Raw genomic sequence first — 21188 nt, 5'->3', positions numbered from 1 at the left:
AGGTTTAAGACGCATGAACCATAAACATGTATCCAGGCTTTGAGAAAGAAGCCAGGAGAATTGGAATGGTTGAAATATCTGGTGGAGGAATCCCATCTTTCTGTCTTACCTCTCATGAGCGTTGAAATTTCAAAGAAAAGGCAATGGTATTTCCAGGAAGCCACTCTTACCCTCAAATAAGTCCTAGACAGTGTTGACATGATAACATAGACCCTCTTGTGTCACGGACAGCAAGCATCAATGTCGATGCACAACGTATATACCCGATGTTCTTAGAGTAATCACACAAAGGAACGGAATCAGGATGACAGGTGCAGGCCTAATGTCTTTATGCACATCTGCATTTCATGAATATCGTAACAGCATCCAGCCCTTCTCATAGGGTTTTCTATTTACACTGGTCTATGACGCAAACAGACCAGCCTTTTCCAGATTCATGCACATAATAACAGAATATCATTATGAATTCATAACAGACATTGACAGGCTGCACATGGAGCCCAGATATACACAGGGAAAGGCAAGGAAAAGGAAGCTGGCATGAAATACATTGAAGATAAAGACAGAACGGAAATGAGTTCCTGAGTTTCATTGCTAAGACTCAGCCGTGATCTTGAGGGTTTCTGGCAAAAGGAAGACACTCAAGATTCCCTATAGGTTTTCTTGTTTCTTCCTCCATGATCTTCTGTTTTCTGGACTGTGATTTCTCAGGAAGGGTGCTAGCTTACTATGAGTAGACAGGGAGCCATCTATCCATTCTGCTTGCTCAGTGTCTCCCACCTGTTCTCTTCTCTTTCCTGCCACTGCCTGCAGGCCATCATTGCCTCTGACCTTGGCAGTAGCCTGCTTGTAGGACCCGATAGTAGCTCCTTATGCTGTGGAATCAGTCAGACCCAAGTTGAAACCCCTGTTCTGACACCCAATTGCTGTGTGACCTAGGTCAGGCCACTTAACCTTTCTGAGTCTGTTTCCATACTGGTAAAATATACTAGATAGCGACTCACTAAAGTGTGCCTGTTGTTGTTTATGCCTCCAACCTGTCCCCAGGCTTATTTTTCTCAAATACAGATCTGATCATGTTTCTTCTCTGTTCAAAACCTGGTGTGGTCTCTCTTTCCTTACAGATTGAGGTCTGGTTGTCTCAAGTTAAAAGGCTTCTCTACCTCTGCAGCCATTATCTTCTACGGTTTCCAGGCCCCACCTACCCGACCCTGCCACTACTCATGCTTTTGCAAAAACTCAGACCTCTTGCCATTCCCTGAACCCTGTGTTCTCCTCCTCTGTGCCTTCCTGTAAAGTACGTGTGGCTACCTAATCAGCCGATTAAATGCGTACTCATTCAAAAGCCAAATTCTGTTTCTCTCTCTCTCTCCCTCTCTCTCTCCCCCCACCCCAACCCCGCCCCCGGCCATATGCCTATAGGATGTAGTTTGTATGTGTCTGTCATAATGCCTATTAGAACATTTATTGGTCTGAGATGTTTTAAGAATGATTTTTATTTATTATGGTTTTAGAGCATCTGGAGAGGTGGCCTTTACCTTTTACATCTTGGCATCTCTCTGTCCAGTCCCCTCTCTCTCACCTCCCTGTTCCTGCACTTAGGAGGTAAGAAATAACGAGTCATTAAATTGAACAACCCCCTCACACTGCAGGTCTTTAAATCTCCAGTATGAGCTATGATCGTACGGTAAATTCCTTTGTGTTTATTAACTCTGCACATGGGCATGAAGAGGACAAGTAATATAGTCGTGTTCAGTTATTATCTTACCCTCCAAGAGGCAGAAAGAAGAAAGACTTAGCTCACCAACGTTGGTCGTAGCCACTAGAAAAAAATATATATGGTCAAGTGGATTTTGACGGCGTGTGGAGAAAAAAGTGTGCTTGTGTTTATGAATGAAAATGAATTGAGCTCTGGAATACCCTCAGAAATTGCAGGCTGTACCCTCTGTTTTTTTATTTGGAAATCCCATAGAGAACCATACTTCAACCGCAGCCTTTTTTTCCCCCTTTCTTCTGCCTCCTCCCCCCACCCCCACACTACTCTGGTTCAAGCTGTTGTTTCTCAGCCTAGTTGTGTAGGACACAGCTCCCAGGTCCATACTGGTATTATGAGCCTTACGCTCCCCCAGGCTGAGGCAGTTGGTCGCCACTAACCACCAACCACTCATGGCAGCCCACGGTAGCCCACGGCATCACACAGTAGCCCACAGCAGCACACAGCAGCTCATGCCAACCTCTGGCCACTCACTGCAGCCCAGCTCCGTTGTTCACAATCTTAGCTGTAGAGGGTGCAGCTCACTGACCCACGTGGGAATCGAACCGGTGATCTCGGCGTTAGGAGCACGGCGCTCCAACCACCTGAGCCACTGGGCTGGCCTGCAGCCTTTTTTGAATACTAATCCTAAGGCATACTAGTAGGTGTGAGTTGAAAAGAAGTTCGATTGTCAAATAAGTTTGTGAAATATTGGATTAAACAAAGATAACATAATTTTAACATGTTAACGAACTTTGCGAATCTCTACAAGGGGGCATATGTATGAGAGTGTTCAAATTTATTTGAAAATGGAATTCTTTTCTAATAATACATTGTGGTGACATAGCATTTCATGGAACACACTTTGGGAAACACTACTCTGATTTAATATTAACATCATTTGGAGACTGTAAATGAATGTTTTACATCTCCTAACAGCAGCAAAAAATGTGTATTACTCCTCTCCTTCTATTAACGTCCAGAGGATTTTGACAGCGATTACAGGATAAATATGCATTCATATCCTTTATGAATCCTTTCTATAGCCCATACACCTGGATTGTAAATTTTCAGTAAAGAGTCAAAGGAAGGCCCTCTACTAACTTAATGGAAAATGAGAGAATTTTTGTATCATTTCCATCCTTATCTTCTTATCCAGAGAGGCACAGATTGTCTGTCTTTCAAGGCTCTGGTAACTAAAGGAGAAGTTATGTGTTGACATCAATGTCATATTACAGTAACAAAAAGGAACTTGTTTATTTGTACCCAAAGCAGTTTATATATTGAAATACAAAAGTTATCTGGGGGGAGAGCCTAAACAGTTAAGACTGACTGGAGCTTTCAGGAAATACGCTACTCTGAATAGCTGAATCGTCTTCATTGCTAAGGTTCATCCCATGAAGTCTACCACTTTTGACGGACTTTTTCTAAAATGTGTATCACGCTGCCTTCTCCTCTTAGCTAGGGTACACTGACCCTGAGTGAGTGCTGCCTCTGGGGTTCTGGATTCTCAGCATTTTCCTCAATGTTCTCACTCTGCTGTGCTATAGGACTGTTTTTAGGGTCTTTGTGGTGTGTTTGACCCAACACAAAATCTTCCCCAACGGCAGTTTGTTTTGTTTTGTCTTTTTATATCATTACTCTAGCCGCTACTAGTACTTCTCACAGTTGTCCCCACACCAACCTTTTGCAGCCCTGGTTTTGCTTTCCGTTCTTGTTTCCCTGCTTTCTATGATTCAATCATTTCCTTCATGTTAATTTACCAATTTGCTGTAAGCTATTGAGCAGACCCCCACACTTGTTAGAATGCTTTTTGAAACGAGAAGAGCCTAGAATTCTATGAGAAAAATGCATGGATGTTAGCTGTGTAGAGACCTTTGTGCTTCTATTTTTTTATTTAAAAAAAAATGTGTTCTAGGTAGGTGAGTTAGCCAGACACCTGAGTTATTATAATACACTTAGTTAATTTATTCAAACTAGAATCCTAATTCTTAATTTATTCAAACTAGAATCCTAATTGCCCAATGACCCCTGATGTTTTTTGAATTGATAAGGCACACACTTTTCCTTCAAAAAGAATCTCCAAGAATTTTACACTTATGAACTTTGACCACACCCTGTGATGAAAAGGTAAAGTTTAGCAACAGTTGTAGTGTAGCTCTTCAACCGTTCAAAAGCAGATGCATAAAGCAGTCAAATGAATTTCCTGGGTTCACACTAGAGAGTTAGAAACACTGACTTTTAATCAGTTTCTCTCTATTCACCAAAAAACATTTTCTTTTTCGTTGCCAAAGTAAAATCAAATAAAATAGTGAAGGTTATTTCTTTATCAAACATAACCCCAGTTAGTGGATGTGATGATTAATTTTATGTGTCAATGTGACTGGGCCAAGAGGTGCCCTGGCATTTAACCAAATACCATTCTGGATGTTCCTGCGAGAGTGCTTCTTGGATGAGAGCAACATTTGTGTCAGTAGACTGAGGAAAGCAGATTGCCTCCCTAGTGTGGGTGGGCCTCATCCAATCAATTGAAGGACTGCATAGAACAAAAAGGGAGAATTCCTGGGTGCTGAGCCTCGTGACCTTCAGACTAGAACTACAAGATCAGCTCTCCTGGGTCTTCAGCTTGCCAACTCGCCCTGCAGATCTTGGGACTTGTCAGCCTCCACAATCATGTGAGGTACAAGCCAAGTCCTTATAATAAATCAGTCTCTCTTTCTCTATATATATATCTCCCATTGGCTCTGTTTCTCTGGAGAACCCTGACTATTACAGTGTACATACTCTAATGCCAACTAATTAAAGAAAAAAATACCCCCCAAAGACCTATCTCTTCTCCAGCAGGAAAATCCCCTCTAGGAACGCCTGGCTCTGCAGAATTCATAAAGGATTATGGATTTCTATTGACTAGAGAGAAATCAAATTTCAATGTCGAAAAAATTCCATTTCTGAGATCCTAAATTTCTGGAAGGTAGGTACTATGTCAGTTTTGCTTTATAGTTCTAGTACAGTGACTAGCATGACAGAAATTTAAAAAATTTAGTGTAACAACATTATTTGATGGTGATATAAGAACGATAATAACCAGCAAACCTCTGGAAACTAGTATTGTCAGGATAAGGCAAACAAGGTAATAATATTTAGGGCAATCAGGAATGATAGAATTTCTCATGTAAGTCCACTCTGAATGAAAAGTCTTTTCTTCTTGCTGATAATACAAAGACGTGGGCTTCTATATTCAGCATTGACTGTGGGTCCAGGTTTTTATCTCTGCTCTGTACCTGTACTTGAGTCTTCTCCCCTCTAGGTTCCTTCCCAGCATTAGCGCTAAACACAAATTTCTTCTACCTCTCAACTCCACCGCATCTTTGACGAGAGTCCTGGTTCCTCCGGTCCAATAAAGGAAGGAGGGCGGAGCTGTGCTTTCTCTGGCAGCCAAATATCTCGGATCTGGCTTTAGGCTCCACCTCCCACACCATCCACCACCCATTGTGAACTACACAGCGCTTACCCAGAAGCTGTTTTTCCACCCTAGCTGCTGACCTCACTCTTCCTGGGGCTGGAGCCATCCATAAGGCAACACTCGCCAATTTGGGAGTTTATAGCTGTTTTGTGTTTGTGGCAAGGGAGGAGTCAGCCTGTACCGTTATATTTTGTGATAAAGACTTGTATTTTGTGATAAAGATGGCATTAACAACCTCCTCCAGTTTCCTCTGGGCATGAGCATGGCTGAAAACACAGAAGTGCAACTTGCATGTTGCACGTAGATATAGTCTGGATTCACTACTTTAGAAGCCTTGCTGTCATTTACAGAAACCGTTGGCGTGCACAGCTCTGCTTCCCGTTCTTGCAGACCAGCATGACATTTTGGCTCAATGGAGCCCCTGTCATGGTTTGCCACACAAACATTGGTGTTGTCATTTCCTGGTAGTGAACAATTACTCCACATTGCCTCACAGTATCTTTTCTTGTGGCTGAACCAGTCCTCAAAAAGCAAATGTAGAGCTCGAGTCCATCTTTTGGAAAAGATAGGCAGGAACAAAGCCAGTGTGGTTTATTGGAAAGAATACCAAATACAGTCCTAGGAGCACAGCTACACTGTTTTGATAGTACAGGAACTGGCCTCCACCCTTCTCACCACTCAGTTGTCACAACCCTACACGTGTCTTCCTGTCTCTTCCCTACCTAACACCATGAAGTGAGGAAGGTGGCAGCAGTTGTCTTGATTTGTCCATAACCACTGACCAGCCTGGTCACACGACACCGTCTACTGGACACCGTCACATACTCTCAGCCACCCAGCTAATCAGCTGTTTTTCTAGATTTTTTTCCACTGATGTGCATGCTGTTCTTGGCTAGAGCCTTCACTTTAGGTACTTCACTTTCCTCATTATTTAAATGCATTTAATAACGACCAATCCAAGTTGAATTCTGCATCCTTGGGAGAGAAAGCGTTATATTAGCGCAAAATTATGTTTCTTCAGATATGTATTTGGGAATACTTAGACCTTAGTAATTCCTCAAATATCCAACTAATATTTATTTAATGTTCATTTTTGTGTACATCATGATGGTACATGCTCATTGTGAAGGTTTAGCAACAGATTGTATACAGAGGGTGCCAAAAAATGTATACACATTTTTAAAAAGGAAAAAACTGTATTAAAATTGTAATAATATGTACCGATAACAAAAGATGAATAGAAGTCACGTTTGACGTCTGCAATTACAAGAGGTGCTCGAAGTGGTTACCATCAGTGTAATTTATATTCAGTTTTTTCCTTTCTTAAAATGTGTATATACATTTTTTTGGTACCCTCTGTATCTATTGCTCAGGAAATCTGTCACTGAAAAATTCATAATAGTTATTTCATGTTTTAAATGATAAATACCTATTCAATACTTAGGATTTTTAAAATAATAGGTATTTAAATGCAACAAAGGGATAAAAACTGAGTGATTTCATTCAGACTTCAGGTTTTGGAAGGACTAGATATAATATTAGTAATAAACGATGAGGTCCTTTCTCTCCAATTTTCCCTCCACTGTAAGTGAAATGAAGACAGAATCTGTAACTTCACAGGCCTTGAAATTCTATTTCTGTGCATACCACCAGAGTTAAAGGATTTCTGAATTTTGTGTTGCTTTCCCTTCGGCAATGAGTTTCATTTTGCCAAGTATCTTAAGAGCAAAGAATGCATTTGTGTTTAGTAGGCACAGATATCTCCTAATAACTCGCCTATCTTCACACTAGTGGTTTTAAATTGTTCAGGATTTTAGAAATACCATAACCTCAGCATATTAAATATTAAGGGACTCCAGATTCCCCGAGCCTTACAGTTATGCTATGCAAATCTGTACGAGTGTGTTTCCATGGCGCAGAAGAATAAAAGTTATGGCAGGGTTTTTTGAAGCAGCATTACTGTAAGCGTCACTCCTGCCACTGCCTTTCACAGGGGCCCACTTGCTGTGAAATATTTTGAAAACAGAGCTGAAGTGAGGATAACGCACAGCACGAACAGGCAGAAGTAAGGATAAACTGAGCATGGCTGGCAGAAAGCGAGAGGTTGCCAGTTTCTGCAAAGGAAGAGGATGCGTGGTAAACCTGGAGGAAAAACCACCCGGGGGCCGTTGTTTAGAGACGTCCTGAGGTCGTTTCCCTTGGCCCTCGGGGTGGGAGAGCTCCCCAGGGCTGAGGAAGCAGCCCCCCCAAACCACTTCCGGGACTGCAGCCTCCCCTACGCCCCCAGGGAACAGTGCCTTCTCAGGCCACGATCCCCGCGACGCAAAAATAACTGCACAGATGTAAGGAAAAGGGCCAAAGCCTGCGGCACGGGGCGGTGCTTAGTTACAGTCTTATCGCTATAGCCAGAGAGCTAGAAACCTAACCCAGCGCCAGCCTTTTATAGAGGGTCCCTGGAGCCCCGCCCTAGCAACTTCCCCTAGCAACGCCTCGCCCTGGTGCTCCGCGGGCTTATCGGCCCTCGCCAGGCAATTCCTGTTCCCCTCCCCCCGCCAGCTCGGTTTTGCGGCCGGACTCACGTGACCCGCCCCAGGGGAGGGGCGGGGCGAGCAGAAGACCTGAGGGGCGGGGCGCCTAACGGCGAGCTAAACGTCATCACGGTGCGCCGGGCCCGTCGTGGAGCTCAGGCGCAGGGAATCAGTTTCCGGGACTAGGTGAAATGGCGGAGACGGTGACCCTGGCGTGGATTCGTGGCCCCGGCTTCGGCTGCAGGGCAGTGCGGGCTGTCTCGGCCCCATGCTCCGTCCGAGACTTTATCCACCAACACTGCCAAGATCAGGTGAGGTTCGCGGCTCCTGGAAGGAAGGGGAAAGAGGAGGACGAGTCAGGATTGGGTGCGGAGAGGGTCTGTCTGGGGTGCGTCTGTTCTTTGGGGTTTTCATTTTTTCAGGCTGGTGGTTCCTCAGTGTTAAGATTCTTCAAACTGGTGCTGAGGCCTTCCTTTGCTTTTGTTTTCGGCTGAGTGTTGCTTTGTCACCCCATAGACGGGGGAAAAACCCTTCCGCTCACAGGCCCCTAGTCCAGCCTTCTGTCTGGACTAACAGAAAACACTTAGGGATTCTGTTACTTCAGCCGTAAATGAGGCAGTTGGACCAGATGACTTTTATATAAGGAAATATATTTCCTTATATTTTCCTTACATTCAGTCTATGGTTATGTGACATGCATTTTGTCCACTGATCAAACATTCCCGTTATCTCCAACCTATAGAAGAAATATGTGATGTCTAAACTCAGGCCAAAGGATGGTAAGGGAGGGAAATGGATTTATCTGGTTACTAACTGTTTGGGGCCAGGTACTCACATATCCTGTTGAGGGCATGGGTTCTTATGGCCTGTCATTTAGATGTTTTCACTGATCATTTGACGGTCTCATTTGTCTATGCATATTTTTAAAAACCTTTCATGGACTTTTAACGTTATATGTGTGGTTTACTTAATTGTCAAGCAAGCTTTTACCAACTATGAGATATAAAATCTGTTCAGTTATCTAAAGAATTGGGTGGTCTCCCTGAATCTAATTTTAATCTTGGCACTTGATCTAGTACTGTTTTTCTTTATGACCACATCTCATGCTTGCTTCCTTAGGCTTTTTCCTCTGCTTGTTATTTATAAGCTTAACTCATGTTAACACTGCAGTTCAAACCAGATCTTTACTTGGACTGGTTCCATGAAAAGCAGTGTGTGTTTGCAAATAATGTGGTTTTTCAGCTTCCCTATTTTTCTTCTTATGCTGCAGTGTAGTCTAAAAACTGTCAGAACTGTTTTTGACCATCGGAATGGGGAACTGATTTCCAAAATAATTGGATTTTAATATCTCTGAAGATAGAACTCTTATCTCATGAGTACAGTTTTCAAACTTACTGATAATTGATCTAAACTGAGACCAGAAAAAAACAGGATCTTAATTTTGAGAGGCGTATTGGAAGAAATAATTTTAAATAAGAAGAAATAGAAATGAATGGATTCAGCCAGGTACTTAAGAAACATGACCATAACAAGTGTGAACAGACAAGACTTATAAAACGGCATTTGATGAGATACAGAAACAAATAAAAATAGCTCAAGTTCACACTATGCTTTTTATTTTTATATTTTTAACATTTTTTAAATTAATTTCAGGTGCACAAAACAATGTAATAGTTAGACATTTATCACACTATGCTTTTTAGAACAATACTATTCTAGTTCATGATAAAGTTAGTGTTTGCTGCCATGGAGAAAGTAAAAAATCTGCCCTGCTGTTCATCTGGCTGGGATAAGAGACACAGATAAAACCAGCTGCAAAGTTAATAGGAAACAGTATTTCTCCCACGGACGATGGGGGCAGCGGTGAAATGTCATAATGATTCCTTTGAAAGTCTACAGCTTTCTTATTCATGGAGAGACCTTGATCTCAAAAATCATAGACTATAAGAAACTTTGTTGTTTGAAATTATATCAGTCAGAATGAAGCATCCTACCCTTGCGTATAATCTTTGATACAGAGCAGCACTCTTGATTTCCAACCCAGGTGCAGGGCTTCAGATTAGGGTTTTCTGAACACAACATTCCACATTTATCTTAACTTTATAGTTTCCAAGGAAACAGGGGTCTGTATCTATCTGCTTCACAGTCCTAGACCTGATGTTGCCCCTTTTACACACAGACCTGTTTTGTTTGAGCCTCTCAAAACCCCGTTAAATTTCCCCTAAACTCCACCCTTGCCCCAAATCCTGTAATAACTCTATTTTTGTTATTGTTGACGAGACACTGCATGATTCCTCTGGTGTGCAGTCCCCCCTCATTGCATGGAGTCAATAAATTTGACTTCATTGGACTACAGGTTTGTGCCTGGTGTCCTTAGGCTCATTGGGCTAAGATACACATAATGCTTTGTGCTTGAAAGTGCTTTGTAATATACAGATGGTTAAAAACAGTTAAGTAGATTCTTAATACACTTTTCTCATTTGTTGGACAGCACCCTCTGTTCTCTTCCACCTCACTGGCCTCTCCTGTCCAGTCTCTTGCTGCTTCCTCCTCGTCTCCCTGATCTCTAAACCTTGGAGTGGCCAGGGCTTAGTCTTCTGACCTTTTTTCTGATATCCCCTTCTCCCCCCATCCAGGTGATTTCATTCACTCTCATGGCTTTAAGTACCATCAGTATGCTCACAACTTCCAGATGTAACTGTCTAGCCCTGACTTCTTCCCCAAACTCCAGATTTGTATATATCCGACAGTCTACTTGACCTCTCCACTTGGCTATCTTGATGGACATCTCAAACTAACGTATCCAACATGAGACTAATTATCTCCCCCAAACTTCCTTCTCCCTCTTAATAAATGGAAACTCTGTTTTCCCATTAGCCAAACCAAATTTTTGGTATCATCTCTAATTCCTCTACTGATCTCACTTCCCTCATCTAGGGCGGTGGCAAATTCAGTTGCCTCTGTCTTCAGAATATCCTCCGACTCTCATATTTCTCATCACCTGCTGTCACTACCACGCTGGTACAAATAGCTTTTATTTGTCACCTGGATTATCACAATAGCTTCTCACTGGTTTCTCTGCTTCTATAGTCTTATTTTCAATTGAACAACTATCGTGATCCCTTCAGAGCATAACGCAGATCTCAGTTTGTTCAAAGCCCTACAATAGTTTCATTCAGAGTAACATCCAAGGTCCTTGCAGTGGTTTCTAGGCCTCGTTACTCCCTCGCCACGGCCCTGTTGCTGTTCCCTGAATACTCTAAGCTTATTCTTTGATCTGCTCTTGCCTCTGTCTAGAATGATGTCTGCCAGCTAGCCACATGGCTGGTTCTCTCACTTTCTTTAATTCTCTGCTCTAATGCCACTTAGTCAGAGGGGCTTCCTTGACTAACTACTAACTGTACATATAAAATAGGTAACCATCACACTTATCCACATACCTTATCCTCTGCTTGTCACCACTTGGCAAAGTATATAATTTGCTTGTTTGTTCATTACTTGGCTTACCCCACTAGAAGGTAAGCTCCATGAGGCAGAATCTGTATTCACTGTATTATTTTCTGTAGTATCCAAACACCTGAAAAGTACCTGGCAAATAGTAGGCACTTAATATTTGTCGAATGAATGAATTGTTCCTGTTAAAATAGCTGTGTGGTATGGCACATAGTTTCCACTTCAGGAAGAGACCAGTAATGCATTTTTTCTTTCTTTCTGTTGGTGTAGCGATCTACTCATTCTAGATATTGTGCATTTAATTGTGTGCCTCCTAAGTTCCATATAACTTTGGAGAATACTCCGCTATTGTCTTTATTTCAAGCACCTGAAACTTGTTCAGAAAGACTTACGAGTTTTTATAATTTCTTTTTCATCATTTGATCTGAGAATTTTGAAATTTGGGGGTATTCAGGCTTCTTCAGTGATCGGCTGTAACTTGGGGTCACTAGCAGAAGAAGCAAGCACTGGTCCTAAAACTTAAAGCTTATGTAGGTGTATTAAAACTATACTGTCATCTCCTCCCTTCCCTTCTCCTTACACTTACCTACACTTTTCAGGTTGTATATTGTCACTTTTAAACTTGGGGTCCACTCTTGATTTTATCTGAAAAGTCAGAGAAAATGGGACCTCCAAAGTTACTGGATCTGCGCCCTGTATAGTCTTCTTCCTTGACTCAGACTTTTTATTACAGAAGGCAAAAGAAGCAGTTTTTATTATCACCCCAAAGACAAAAAGTTCTGCATATCATGATTAGGTATTAGGAAAAAATTGTACCCAGAATTGTACTCATCAGATGAAAGGACATTTTTTTTAGTGGTTTTCATTTTCAAGTCAACAAATATTAATTGAACACGACCTGCTTGTCCCTGGAGTAACAAAAAGATAATAAGCTAGCGCCCTTCCTGCAAGATACTTGTATTGCCTCATAAACAGCATTAAAAACCCCACCTTTGTTTCTAGGCTGTTCCAGAGGAATGCTTCTTTGTGAAGTGCAATGGATCCCTCGTTAGCATCAATGACACGGTGCAGCATGGAGCTGTGTACAGTTTGGAGCCCAGACTTCGAGGTGGAAAAGGAGGTGGGACATGACTGTCATCTGCTTGGCTGTAACACATCTGCAGTCTTTAGCCACACATATTAAATTAACCAACTCTGTGGTCTCTGAAGTACGCCAGCCTGTTTACCTTATGAAATCCTTTACTTATCTGGGTTTGAATATTTTTTTCTTTTATTCTTTTTGAGGAAGATGTTGCATGATACAGTTGCCACCTTCTCCAGCTAGATAGCTCTTAGGTAATCTAGGCTCGACAGCTTTGGGGAAGATTAGATAAAGACTTGTGATGATTATTCTGTTCAGTTTGCTGAAGAAAGCATGTAAAAACAATCAAGTCTATTTTTATCAAGTATTTGTCCAGGTACTGGAATTCCAAGGGAGGTCTAAAGTTACCTTATGAAATGCAACTGTTTACATATTGGGGTAGGTTGAGGTTCTTGTTGTATTCACACATCTCAGAAAAGAGGAACTAGATGGGCAAAAGAGGAGTGTGAACAGTTCTTTCTTAGTCTTTCTCCTGAGGCACTAATGTAATCCCTAAGCTTTCTGATCTACGGTGATTTGGTTTGATTTTCAGAGAGCTCACACTCAGATTATAATCATCCTGCTGTTTGAAATCGTGTCAATAAGAATGAAGCTTGTCGTATCAGCCAGTGACAGTTAAAATTGCCTTTCCTTCTAAACTCACTACAAAATCTCACCATATAAGTTTTTAAGTTCTTAATCGGGGAATCTTGGGTTCTCCGACCCTGGGTAAAGCCCTGTGAAACATCCCAGTGGTACAGGTACAATATTTCAGAAATACAAGAGGAAGGGCAAAAGGCAGGAGGTTGAACAAGTTTATCAGTATTTTACATTTGTTCCTGAGTTCGAATCTTTATGTCCATTTCCTTTAAAAAAAGGAAGAAATCAGAGATCACCTTTAATCTTGTGATTCATTACTATTTTCACAAGTTTGGCATTTATCCATCTTTGAACACTTTTTAACTTGCTTTCTCCAAATATATTTACTCAGGTTTTGGGTCGATGCTCCGAGCACTTGGTGCTCAGATTGAGAAGACAACCAATCGAGAAGCTTGCCGGGATCTCAGTGGAAGGAGACTACGAGATGTCAATCATGAAAAAGCGTAAGATGCCCGTCTGTTCTTTTTTAAACAGAAATATATTTTCCTATCAATTGTGATGATACACATGCCATGCCTGTCAGGAATGTAACCTTGAAATATTTGTGCTCTGATTCACTGTTAATCGGATTTCCCCTTTTCCATAATTTAATAATTACCTTCGGGTCTTAAGTCCATTATAGTATGCTAGTAGTAAGCATGGCACACCTCTCTGGGGGAGTATCACAATATGAACAAGAGTGCACTAATGTGTTGGGGAGAGGGGCGTTTTATAGGTACTTAAATGTGTGTCTAATATATCCACTCAGTTCCATCTGTCTCTCTTCCATCCCCAGAATGGCTGAGTGGGTAAAACAACAAGCTGAGCGAGAGGCTGAAAAGGAGCAGAAGCGCCTAGAACGACTGCAGCGGAAGCTCGCCGAACCCAGGCACTGCTTCACCAGCCCCGACTACCAGCAGCAGTGCCATGAGATGGCTGAGCGTCTGGAGGATTCCGTGCTCAAAGGTGAGAGGGAGGATTCCTTCATGTGGTCAGCAGGCACCCCTGAGGCCAGCGGTTCCAGACTGTTCCACACTGCACGCAGAGCGCAGTCCTTCAGCTTTTTTGGGTTACAGACCTCTGAGAATCTGATGAGAGCTGTCAAACCTCTCCCCTCTGTAATGAACACGGTATATCTGTGACCCCGAAAAAAAAGAACACAGCCACACAGCATTTGATATACTTGACCCTGAATTCAGCAGTTTTAGGTCAATTCTTTTTAATAGTTTCTAATAAGAATGATTGTCATTTACTTTTATTTTGTTAGAATTCAGAGTATTATGCTAGGGCTATTGTAGATACAATTGAATAAAGAAGGAAGCTTTTCCATCAAAAAGGTTATGAGATAACAAGGGTTCGAATACATGCAAATAATGAGCACAGGAGGAATCACTAGGTTTGGGGAGATCTAGGTTTAAACCTGTCACCTTCAAAGTTTACAAATTGGACATTGGTGCTTTAAACATCTGGTTCTAGCGCCAGAATGCTTATTATTTTAAATCTGCGTAAATTTGAGATGAATCTCATTTCAACGATACTAACTTTTGATATCTTAAGAAATTTGAATCTGTAGCTTTAGATTGCAGCTCATTTTGCAATCCAGATTCCTTATAATTTCTTTGATTAAACTTAATTCTGATAATAGACACTGAGTTTTTAAAATTTCTGTTCAGGTATGCAGGCGGCCTCCAGCAAGATGGTATCGGCAGAAATCAGCGAGACTCGGAAGCGGCCTAACACATCCAAAACAGACCAAGGAACGAGTGCAGCGAAAAGGAAATGCTTTTGGTATGTTGTCTTTTCATTCCACATTCATCTTTGAGGACTGACACGCTCCATTTCCTTCTTGTCTGTCTGGTATAACGCATCTTTAAGTAATGTTTGATGGGAGCTCAGAAATTTTCCAGAGTGTTTCGGGTTTTAGTGATTGTCACGTTATACCCACTAGTAATGGTTTCTGCTATGAGTGCCATTAATCGAATCTAAAGGGCAGTATTATTCCTTATAGTGAAAGGTCACATAAAAATAAATTTAGACTTGAATTACCATGGGGTGTTTAAAGAGTTAACTGTCAGAAATCCCAGGTAGAAGCCCAGGCTGCGCTTTCCAGGTTGTTCTGTTTTCTCTGGGGTTTTTCACAGGCATCGCTGAGGTCTTTGGTCCCTTTGCCAGACCGCTTCTCCACTTTGCACTTGCGGGTGAAAAGCACAGCGGTACTTTTTCTTACCCATTCTTCTGATAGCTCTCCAACCCTTCCCATTGGTCCTCTGGTTGCCAGCTCAGTTCCCTTGGGCCGTGTTCTAGAAAATGATAAGTCCAAATGGATCTTGCTTCCTTGTTGACCTCCCCTTTGGGGATAGAAAGATAATTATTAACAAAAGATCACGTAACTGTGAGTCCAGCATAGAATTTTGTGTGTTCTTTCTGAAGTGGGAATTAAATGTTCCTGAGAGAAAGCCTAGTGGCATTGTGTTTTTTAAATCAGGCTTATTGGGGTATAATGTATATACAGTGAAATTCACCCTTTTTGATTGAACAGTTCTGTGGGTTTTGAAAAATATAGTCATGTAATTTCTATCACCCTGAAAAGTTCCCGTGTGTCCCTTTGCAGTTAATTCCCTTCCTCTGCCTGCATCCCTGGGAGCCAGTGATCACGGGTGTGATGTTTGTTCCTGTGGTTTTATTTTTCCCAGAATGGCCTATGGCCTTTGTGTCTGGCTTCGTCCACTTACCATAACGCTTTTGAGATCCATCGATGGTATTTTATTGATCAGGAGGAGTTCGTTCCTTTTTCTTGCCAAGTATTATTGCATAGCACGGCTGTACCATAGTTGTTTATTCATTCTCTACTTGATAGATATTTGGATAGTTTCCAGTTTGGAGCGATTGTGAATAAAACATAAGATTTTCTTTGAACTATTTATTAATTTCCAACAGTTAATAATTAATAATATTAACTCATAATTTCCAACAGTTGAAATTGATACAATATGTGAAAAAAGAGCTTTATGTAAAATCAATTTTGTCTTAAGAGATCTTATAGAGAAAGACAAATAACATACGGTTTCATTTATATGTGGAATCCAAAAAAACAAAACAAGTGAACAAACAAAACAAAAACGGATTCATAGAAATAGAATCAAAAGAATGGTTGCTAGAGGGGAAGGGATGAGGGATGGGTGAAAAGGATGAAGGGGAATATAGTCCACAATATGGTGATAAGTCTGCACGGTGACAGACGATGACTAGACTTAGTGGGGTGGTCACATTGCAAGATATAAAAATGCCAAATCACTATATTGCACACCTAAAACCAATGTAATATTGTATACCAAGTATACTTAAATAATAAATTAAATCCAGTAAAAAGAGATCCTCCTGGATGTTCAGGACAGTTGGTTCCAGTCTCTGTTCCCTGAACAAACCGTAGCTCTTTTTTTTAATTTTGAAGTAGAAGCTAGAAACGGTGTTGAACCTTTCTGTTTCTGACAGGTTGGGCATGGAAGGCCTAGAGACTGTGGAGGGGTCCAGCTCCGAGAGTTCAGATAATGACAGTGAAGAAGCACCTAGCACTTCGGGAATGAGCTTCCACGTTCCCAAACATGACAGTGATGGTGTTGAGATGGCAGCTGAGTTTCCCAGCAGTTCTCAGAGGGCGCCAGGATTAAGGACAGACTGCAGCTCACCAGAGAAACTACAGACCCCCGTCACTGGCTCTGGGAATGGTATTTCAGAAGACTCGTGTGCTGAGCTGGGGGAGATCCCTACCCAGGCATACGTGGAAAGGAAGATGGCTACAGAAAGAGAGAAAACCCAGGAGCAAAAGGACGCAGAGAGAAAAGAACCCACAGAAAGGAAAGCCGCTGGGACTGGACTGCATGAGGAGAAAGAGACAAAAGAAATGACTGATGGGGAAAAAGCTGCCAACGTAGTACCTGGAGAAGGCAGGGAAAACATTCCTGATGCCAAACTGGAGGGGAGCCAGTCAGGAAACACAGTAAGTGATTCTGAGGGGTCGCTGTGTAAAGCCAAATCAGTTTAGTCAACACAATAAGTCATTAAAATAAAAACGTGCTCTTCCCCATCAGTTGCTTGTTTAATAGTGGAAAGGCTTGTTTAATCATCAGAAATACAGAGAGATGATGGTGAAGCTTGCCTTGTCCCCCAAAAAATCCGTAGGGTTTTTTTGTTTTTTAGCTCTGGAATTTATATTATTTTGCCACTAGGTGGTGTCCTTGGTTCCATATTTCATTAATTCTAACATTCATGTTTTTCACATTTTAATTCTCTCTGCTTTTGGATGTATATATCACATAGCATAATTGTATTTATTCTTTCTTGATAATACATACAGTAGTAAGGCATATTAAGATAGATGACATTTCAGATTTGATGAAAGTACTCATTTTCCTATCACTAAGTCTCTAGTTACTCAGTTTCTCTTTTTTATGTGATACTATTTGAACAGTACTTGTCAGCTGGATGTGCAGGTTTTCTCTATGGAAGAGAACCAGCTCCTTCTTAATTTATCATTAAATCTTAAGTCCCTCATTCAGCCTATTAAAAATTGGTCTTCGGGCAGGCCTGGTGGCTCAGGTGGTTTGAGCGCCATGCTCCTAATGCTGAGGTCGCCGGTTCGATTCCCACATGGGCCAGTGAGCTGTGCCCTCTATAGCTAATGGTGAACAACAGCTCTTGCTGGAGCTGGGCTGCCATGAGCAGCCGGGGGTTGGCGTGAGTGGGCTACCGTGTGCCGCCTGGAGCGGCCCGCGTGAGTGGCCGGCAGCTGTGGATAACTGCTGTGAGCCGACCGACTGCCTCAGCCGCGGGGAGTGCAAGGCTCCTAACACCAGAGTGGGGCAGGGAGCTGGGTCCTACACAACCAGACTGAGAAACAACGGCTTGAACAGGAGTGGAGTGTGGGGGGAGGCAGAAGAAGGGGGAAAAATTGGTTTTCATTGTGCATGCTTTCCCTCAAATGGTGGATTATTCTGTGATCCATGGACTGACTACCCGCAAAAATCTTTTAATATTTACTCTTTGATTTAATGATTTGCTTTTAGAATAGATGAAACCCACACTATTTGGTTTCCTTTGATAAACACAAAGCCTATCATTATTTGTTTAACTGGCACCTCCCTCTCCCCCCAAATAAGCAAAAATGCATAAATTGCCCTTTCTAGGGAGGATAGTGGAATTTTTTTATGTTAAGGGCTTTGAATTGACCCTTTAGAGTTATAAGCATGTAACTTTTATGTTACTTGTGTATATTAGGAGCTCTATCCTGACCAAAGTCTTGGGAAAATGAATAAAGGAAAATAGAGTAAAACCTGATTTGGCTTTCAGTTGTTAAGCTTTCACCGTGGAAATTTTGCTCTTGATATTGTAGTAGCTATTGTATTCATAATAACTAGGTGTGATTCTCCAAAGACACATACGTGGTTTTTTAGGATTTAGCCACAGATAGCGAAGCCAGGGTTTACTCAGAAATCTAAAAAAAAAATGACTTTTTTTTTTAAACGAAGATCAAAGACAGGGTTTGTTCCGAGAGCTCTTTATGTGTAAAAAAAATAACTTATTGTGAGAGAAAATTCTTGTTCTTTGAATATATTTTTTAAAAACCCCTAGATGTGAACATTTCCACACTGTGGTCAGAAGTATTTAATTGTCTCACAGTCTGTGGCTACTTGGTGGATAGAACAGTTGCAAATCTATTGAATAGCATTTGAATTTATATAAGTCGGAACTTATATAAATTGAGTTATATAAGTGGGAACTTTGACAATCAGTTTAATTATTCAGTTAGACTAGAAAGCATTAAAAGTGTGGAATTAATAGATTTACGGGCATGGGAGCCTCATTAAAATTAAGCTTTATGGGTTGCTGCTCTTTTCTGTGGTCATAGTGTGGGGGGAGGCTGCGTATTATTTACTGTTTGACTTTTTACTGGAAAAATCAGAAAATAATTTAAAAAGTAATATTCAGAATCTGTTCCGGAATCCTGTAACTTCTGTTACTGTTCTGAATGCTTGTTTCTAAATATGTAGATGGAAAATTAACATGAATTATGTGTAATGAGAAGGTAGGAAGAAAAACATTTAGATGATGATTAAAGTTCAGTAGCAAGATAAGGCAAAAAAGCTGCAAATTCCTTAGAAATAGAACGTGGTTGACAGTTCCATGCAGAGAAAGGAGCCTGTTTTACATATTTCCTTTGTGTTTTGTTTTGTTTTCTCAGGACATTGGTCAGGAATCTGTAGATTTACTGGCATTCACCTCAGTTGCAGAAGTGGAGTTGCTGGGTCTGGAGAAGCTCAAGTGTGAACTCACAGCCCGAGGGCTGAAATGTGGGGGCACGCTCCAGGAGCGAGCAGCAAGACTCTTCTCTGTCAGGGGACTGGCGAAGGAACACATAGACCCAGCTCTGTTTGCCAAGCCTTCGAAAGGGAAGAAGAAATGAATTTCGTCAGAACTGATATCCTCTTTCTTTCTAGTCTAGCCCTTACAACGTGACGCGTGGCTATTATGCCTCTTGATATTAAAGCTCATAGAACCCAATTCTAACTATCCTCTTTTTCACGCTTACAGTTACAGAATTAAGGTGTGAAACCAGCTGAGCTTGACGTTTTTGTGGGAAGATTTTTTAAATAACGAATTTAGTAACTATGAAGCTATTCAGATGTTTGCTTTCATCTTGGGTCATTTAGGAAAGTTATATTTTCAAGGAATTTGTTCATGTGACTCAAATTGTCAGATTTGTGGATGTGAAGTGTTTCGTAATAGTCCCTTCTTATCTTTTGAAAGTCTGCAGGAGCTGCAGTGGTAACTTTTTTCATCTGAGTTTTCAAATGGTGGTTCGCTGCACTGGAGTATATAGATGGAAAGTTGTCACACAGGAAGCAGCTATACAGTGAAATGTCTTGGGCAAAATTAGATGGTAAATAGTGATTTAAGAAATCAAATGTCTATTGAAAGAGATCACAGGACTTCAAGTCTTAGAGGAAGATAAAACATTGTGATCCCAAATTATGCTGCCATGTGCCAGCTGTAGGTCCCAGGGTGGGGGCGGGACTTTGCAGAGTGAGTGAAGTACATGTGCTCAACATTTAGTTGCATCTTCCTGAGAGTGGTACAGATGTTGTGTGCGATCTTAGATGTCTACAGAAAAAGGTAACGTTTCAAAAAGAAATGTATTTTTTTCTTTATTCTCTCAGGAATATTTTGGACACTTGTCTTTTTATATGATGATAGAAACAACCTTGTAGAGACGTCACTCTATTTTTCCTGGTTTCCATTTTTTTAAACTGTATGTCAACTCCCCTCCCCTCCTTTTTTCGTAATGCTTCAAGTTCTTATTTGGGTCCAAGAATCATTCTGCTACATGGTTTGTCCAATTATTAACTTATTTTCATTTTTTGTCTTCTATGGTATTCTTAGAGTAATTTTTTTTTTTTTTGAATAGAGTATATGGCTGGTGTATTTTCTGAATCCTTGCATAATCTAGCGTTTTTCTGTTGCCTTTGCAGTGTCAAATCCTTGTCAAATCATAGTTACTAAATTAGTCTTTTCCTTTCAAAATAATAGATACTTGCTAATTGTTTTCTGGCAGATAGTGTTTTTTCAGAAGAAAAGCATTACGCCTGTTTTGAGTTTCTTTTTTATTGTATACAATGTGTTTTTCTCGTTAGACATTTCTATATTTTTTCTTTATCCTTCAAATTAAAAAATGTCACCAGGTTATTTCTAGGTGTGATCTCTTCCTTAATATTTCTTAGTATTGGGTGAACCCTTTTGAGGTCTGAAGACTAGGCTTTTTATTTTAGACCACTATTTTCCTATTACTTATTTGATTATCGCTTTTATTCCCTGCTCTGTTCCCATGGGACCTCATTTTCTTTCACATCCAATCTGCTGATTGCCCCTCCTCTTGTGTTGGTCAATTCAACAATTGTGTTTCTCCTTTAGATCTTTCTCACACTCAGATTAGTTGCTCTTCATGCTTGCTTCTGTTTTATAGATGTGTTGTCTTGAAACTCAGTGTGCATATGCTTTAAAGACTTGTGTATATCGTCTCCATTTCTCTTTCATAGGGATGCATTTCCTCTCTTCCCTCAAATCGATTTATTTGTGATTAATCCTTTTTCCAGTGTGTCCTCACGTGCATGAATTTAGGTCTAGGATGGGGTTCGATGCGTGCAGGAGAGGGTAGGGAGACTCTTTAGATGCAGGTTT

At 41.1% G+C, this 21188-nt stretch overlaps 1 protein-coding gene across 1 annotated transcript; it reads left to right on the top strand.

Annotated features, from left to right (window-relative positions):
• The first annotated feature begins 7889 nt into the window (after positions 1-7889).
• SDE2 (SDE2 telomere maintenance homolog) lies at positions 7890-20489 on the top strand. The gene is made up of 7 exons (XM_033099623.1): positions 7890-8055; positions 12200-12317; positions 13309-13420; positions 13753-13922; positions 14630-14744; positions 16449-16953; positions 19195-20489. The coding sequence occupies exons 1-7, from the start codon at positions 7936-7938 to the stop codon at positions 19414-19416; spliced, it is 1362 nt and encodes a 453-aa protein (XP_032955514.1). The 5' UTR covers positions 7890-7935; the 3' UTR covers positions 19417-20489.
• The last annotated feature ends 699 nt before the right edge of the window (positions 20490-21188 follow it).

Source organism: Rhinolophus ferrumequinum, chromosome 27 (genome assembly GCF_004115265.2).
Source record: "Rhinolophus ferrumequinum isolate MPI-CBG mRhiFer1 chromosome 27, mRhiFer1_v1.p, whole genome shotgun sequence".
NCBI lineage: Eukaryota > Metazoa > Chordata > Mammalia > Chiroptera > Rhinolophidae > Rhinolophus > Rhinolophus ferrumequinum.
Note: the sequence above shows the minus strand (reverse complement) of the source record. Positions and strands in the feature narration are given on the sequence as shown.

Bases quoted from the DNA above. Each gene is read 5' to 3' on its own strand.
- SDE2 (XM_033099623.1), top strand. From the start codon at position 7,936: ATGGCGGAGACGGTGACCCTGGCGTGGATTCGTGGCCCCGGCTTCGGC. The intron at 8,056-12,199 runs GTGAGGTTCGCG...CTTTGTTTCTAG, and splicing joins ACCAACACTGCCAAGATCAG to GCTGTTCCAGAGGAATGCTT. The intron at 13,923-14,629 runs GTGAGAGGGAGG...ATTTCTGTTCAG, and splicing joins GGAGGATTCCGTGCTCAAAG to GTATGCAGGCGGCCTCCAGC.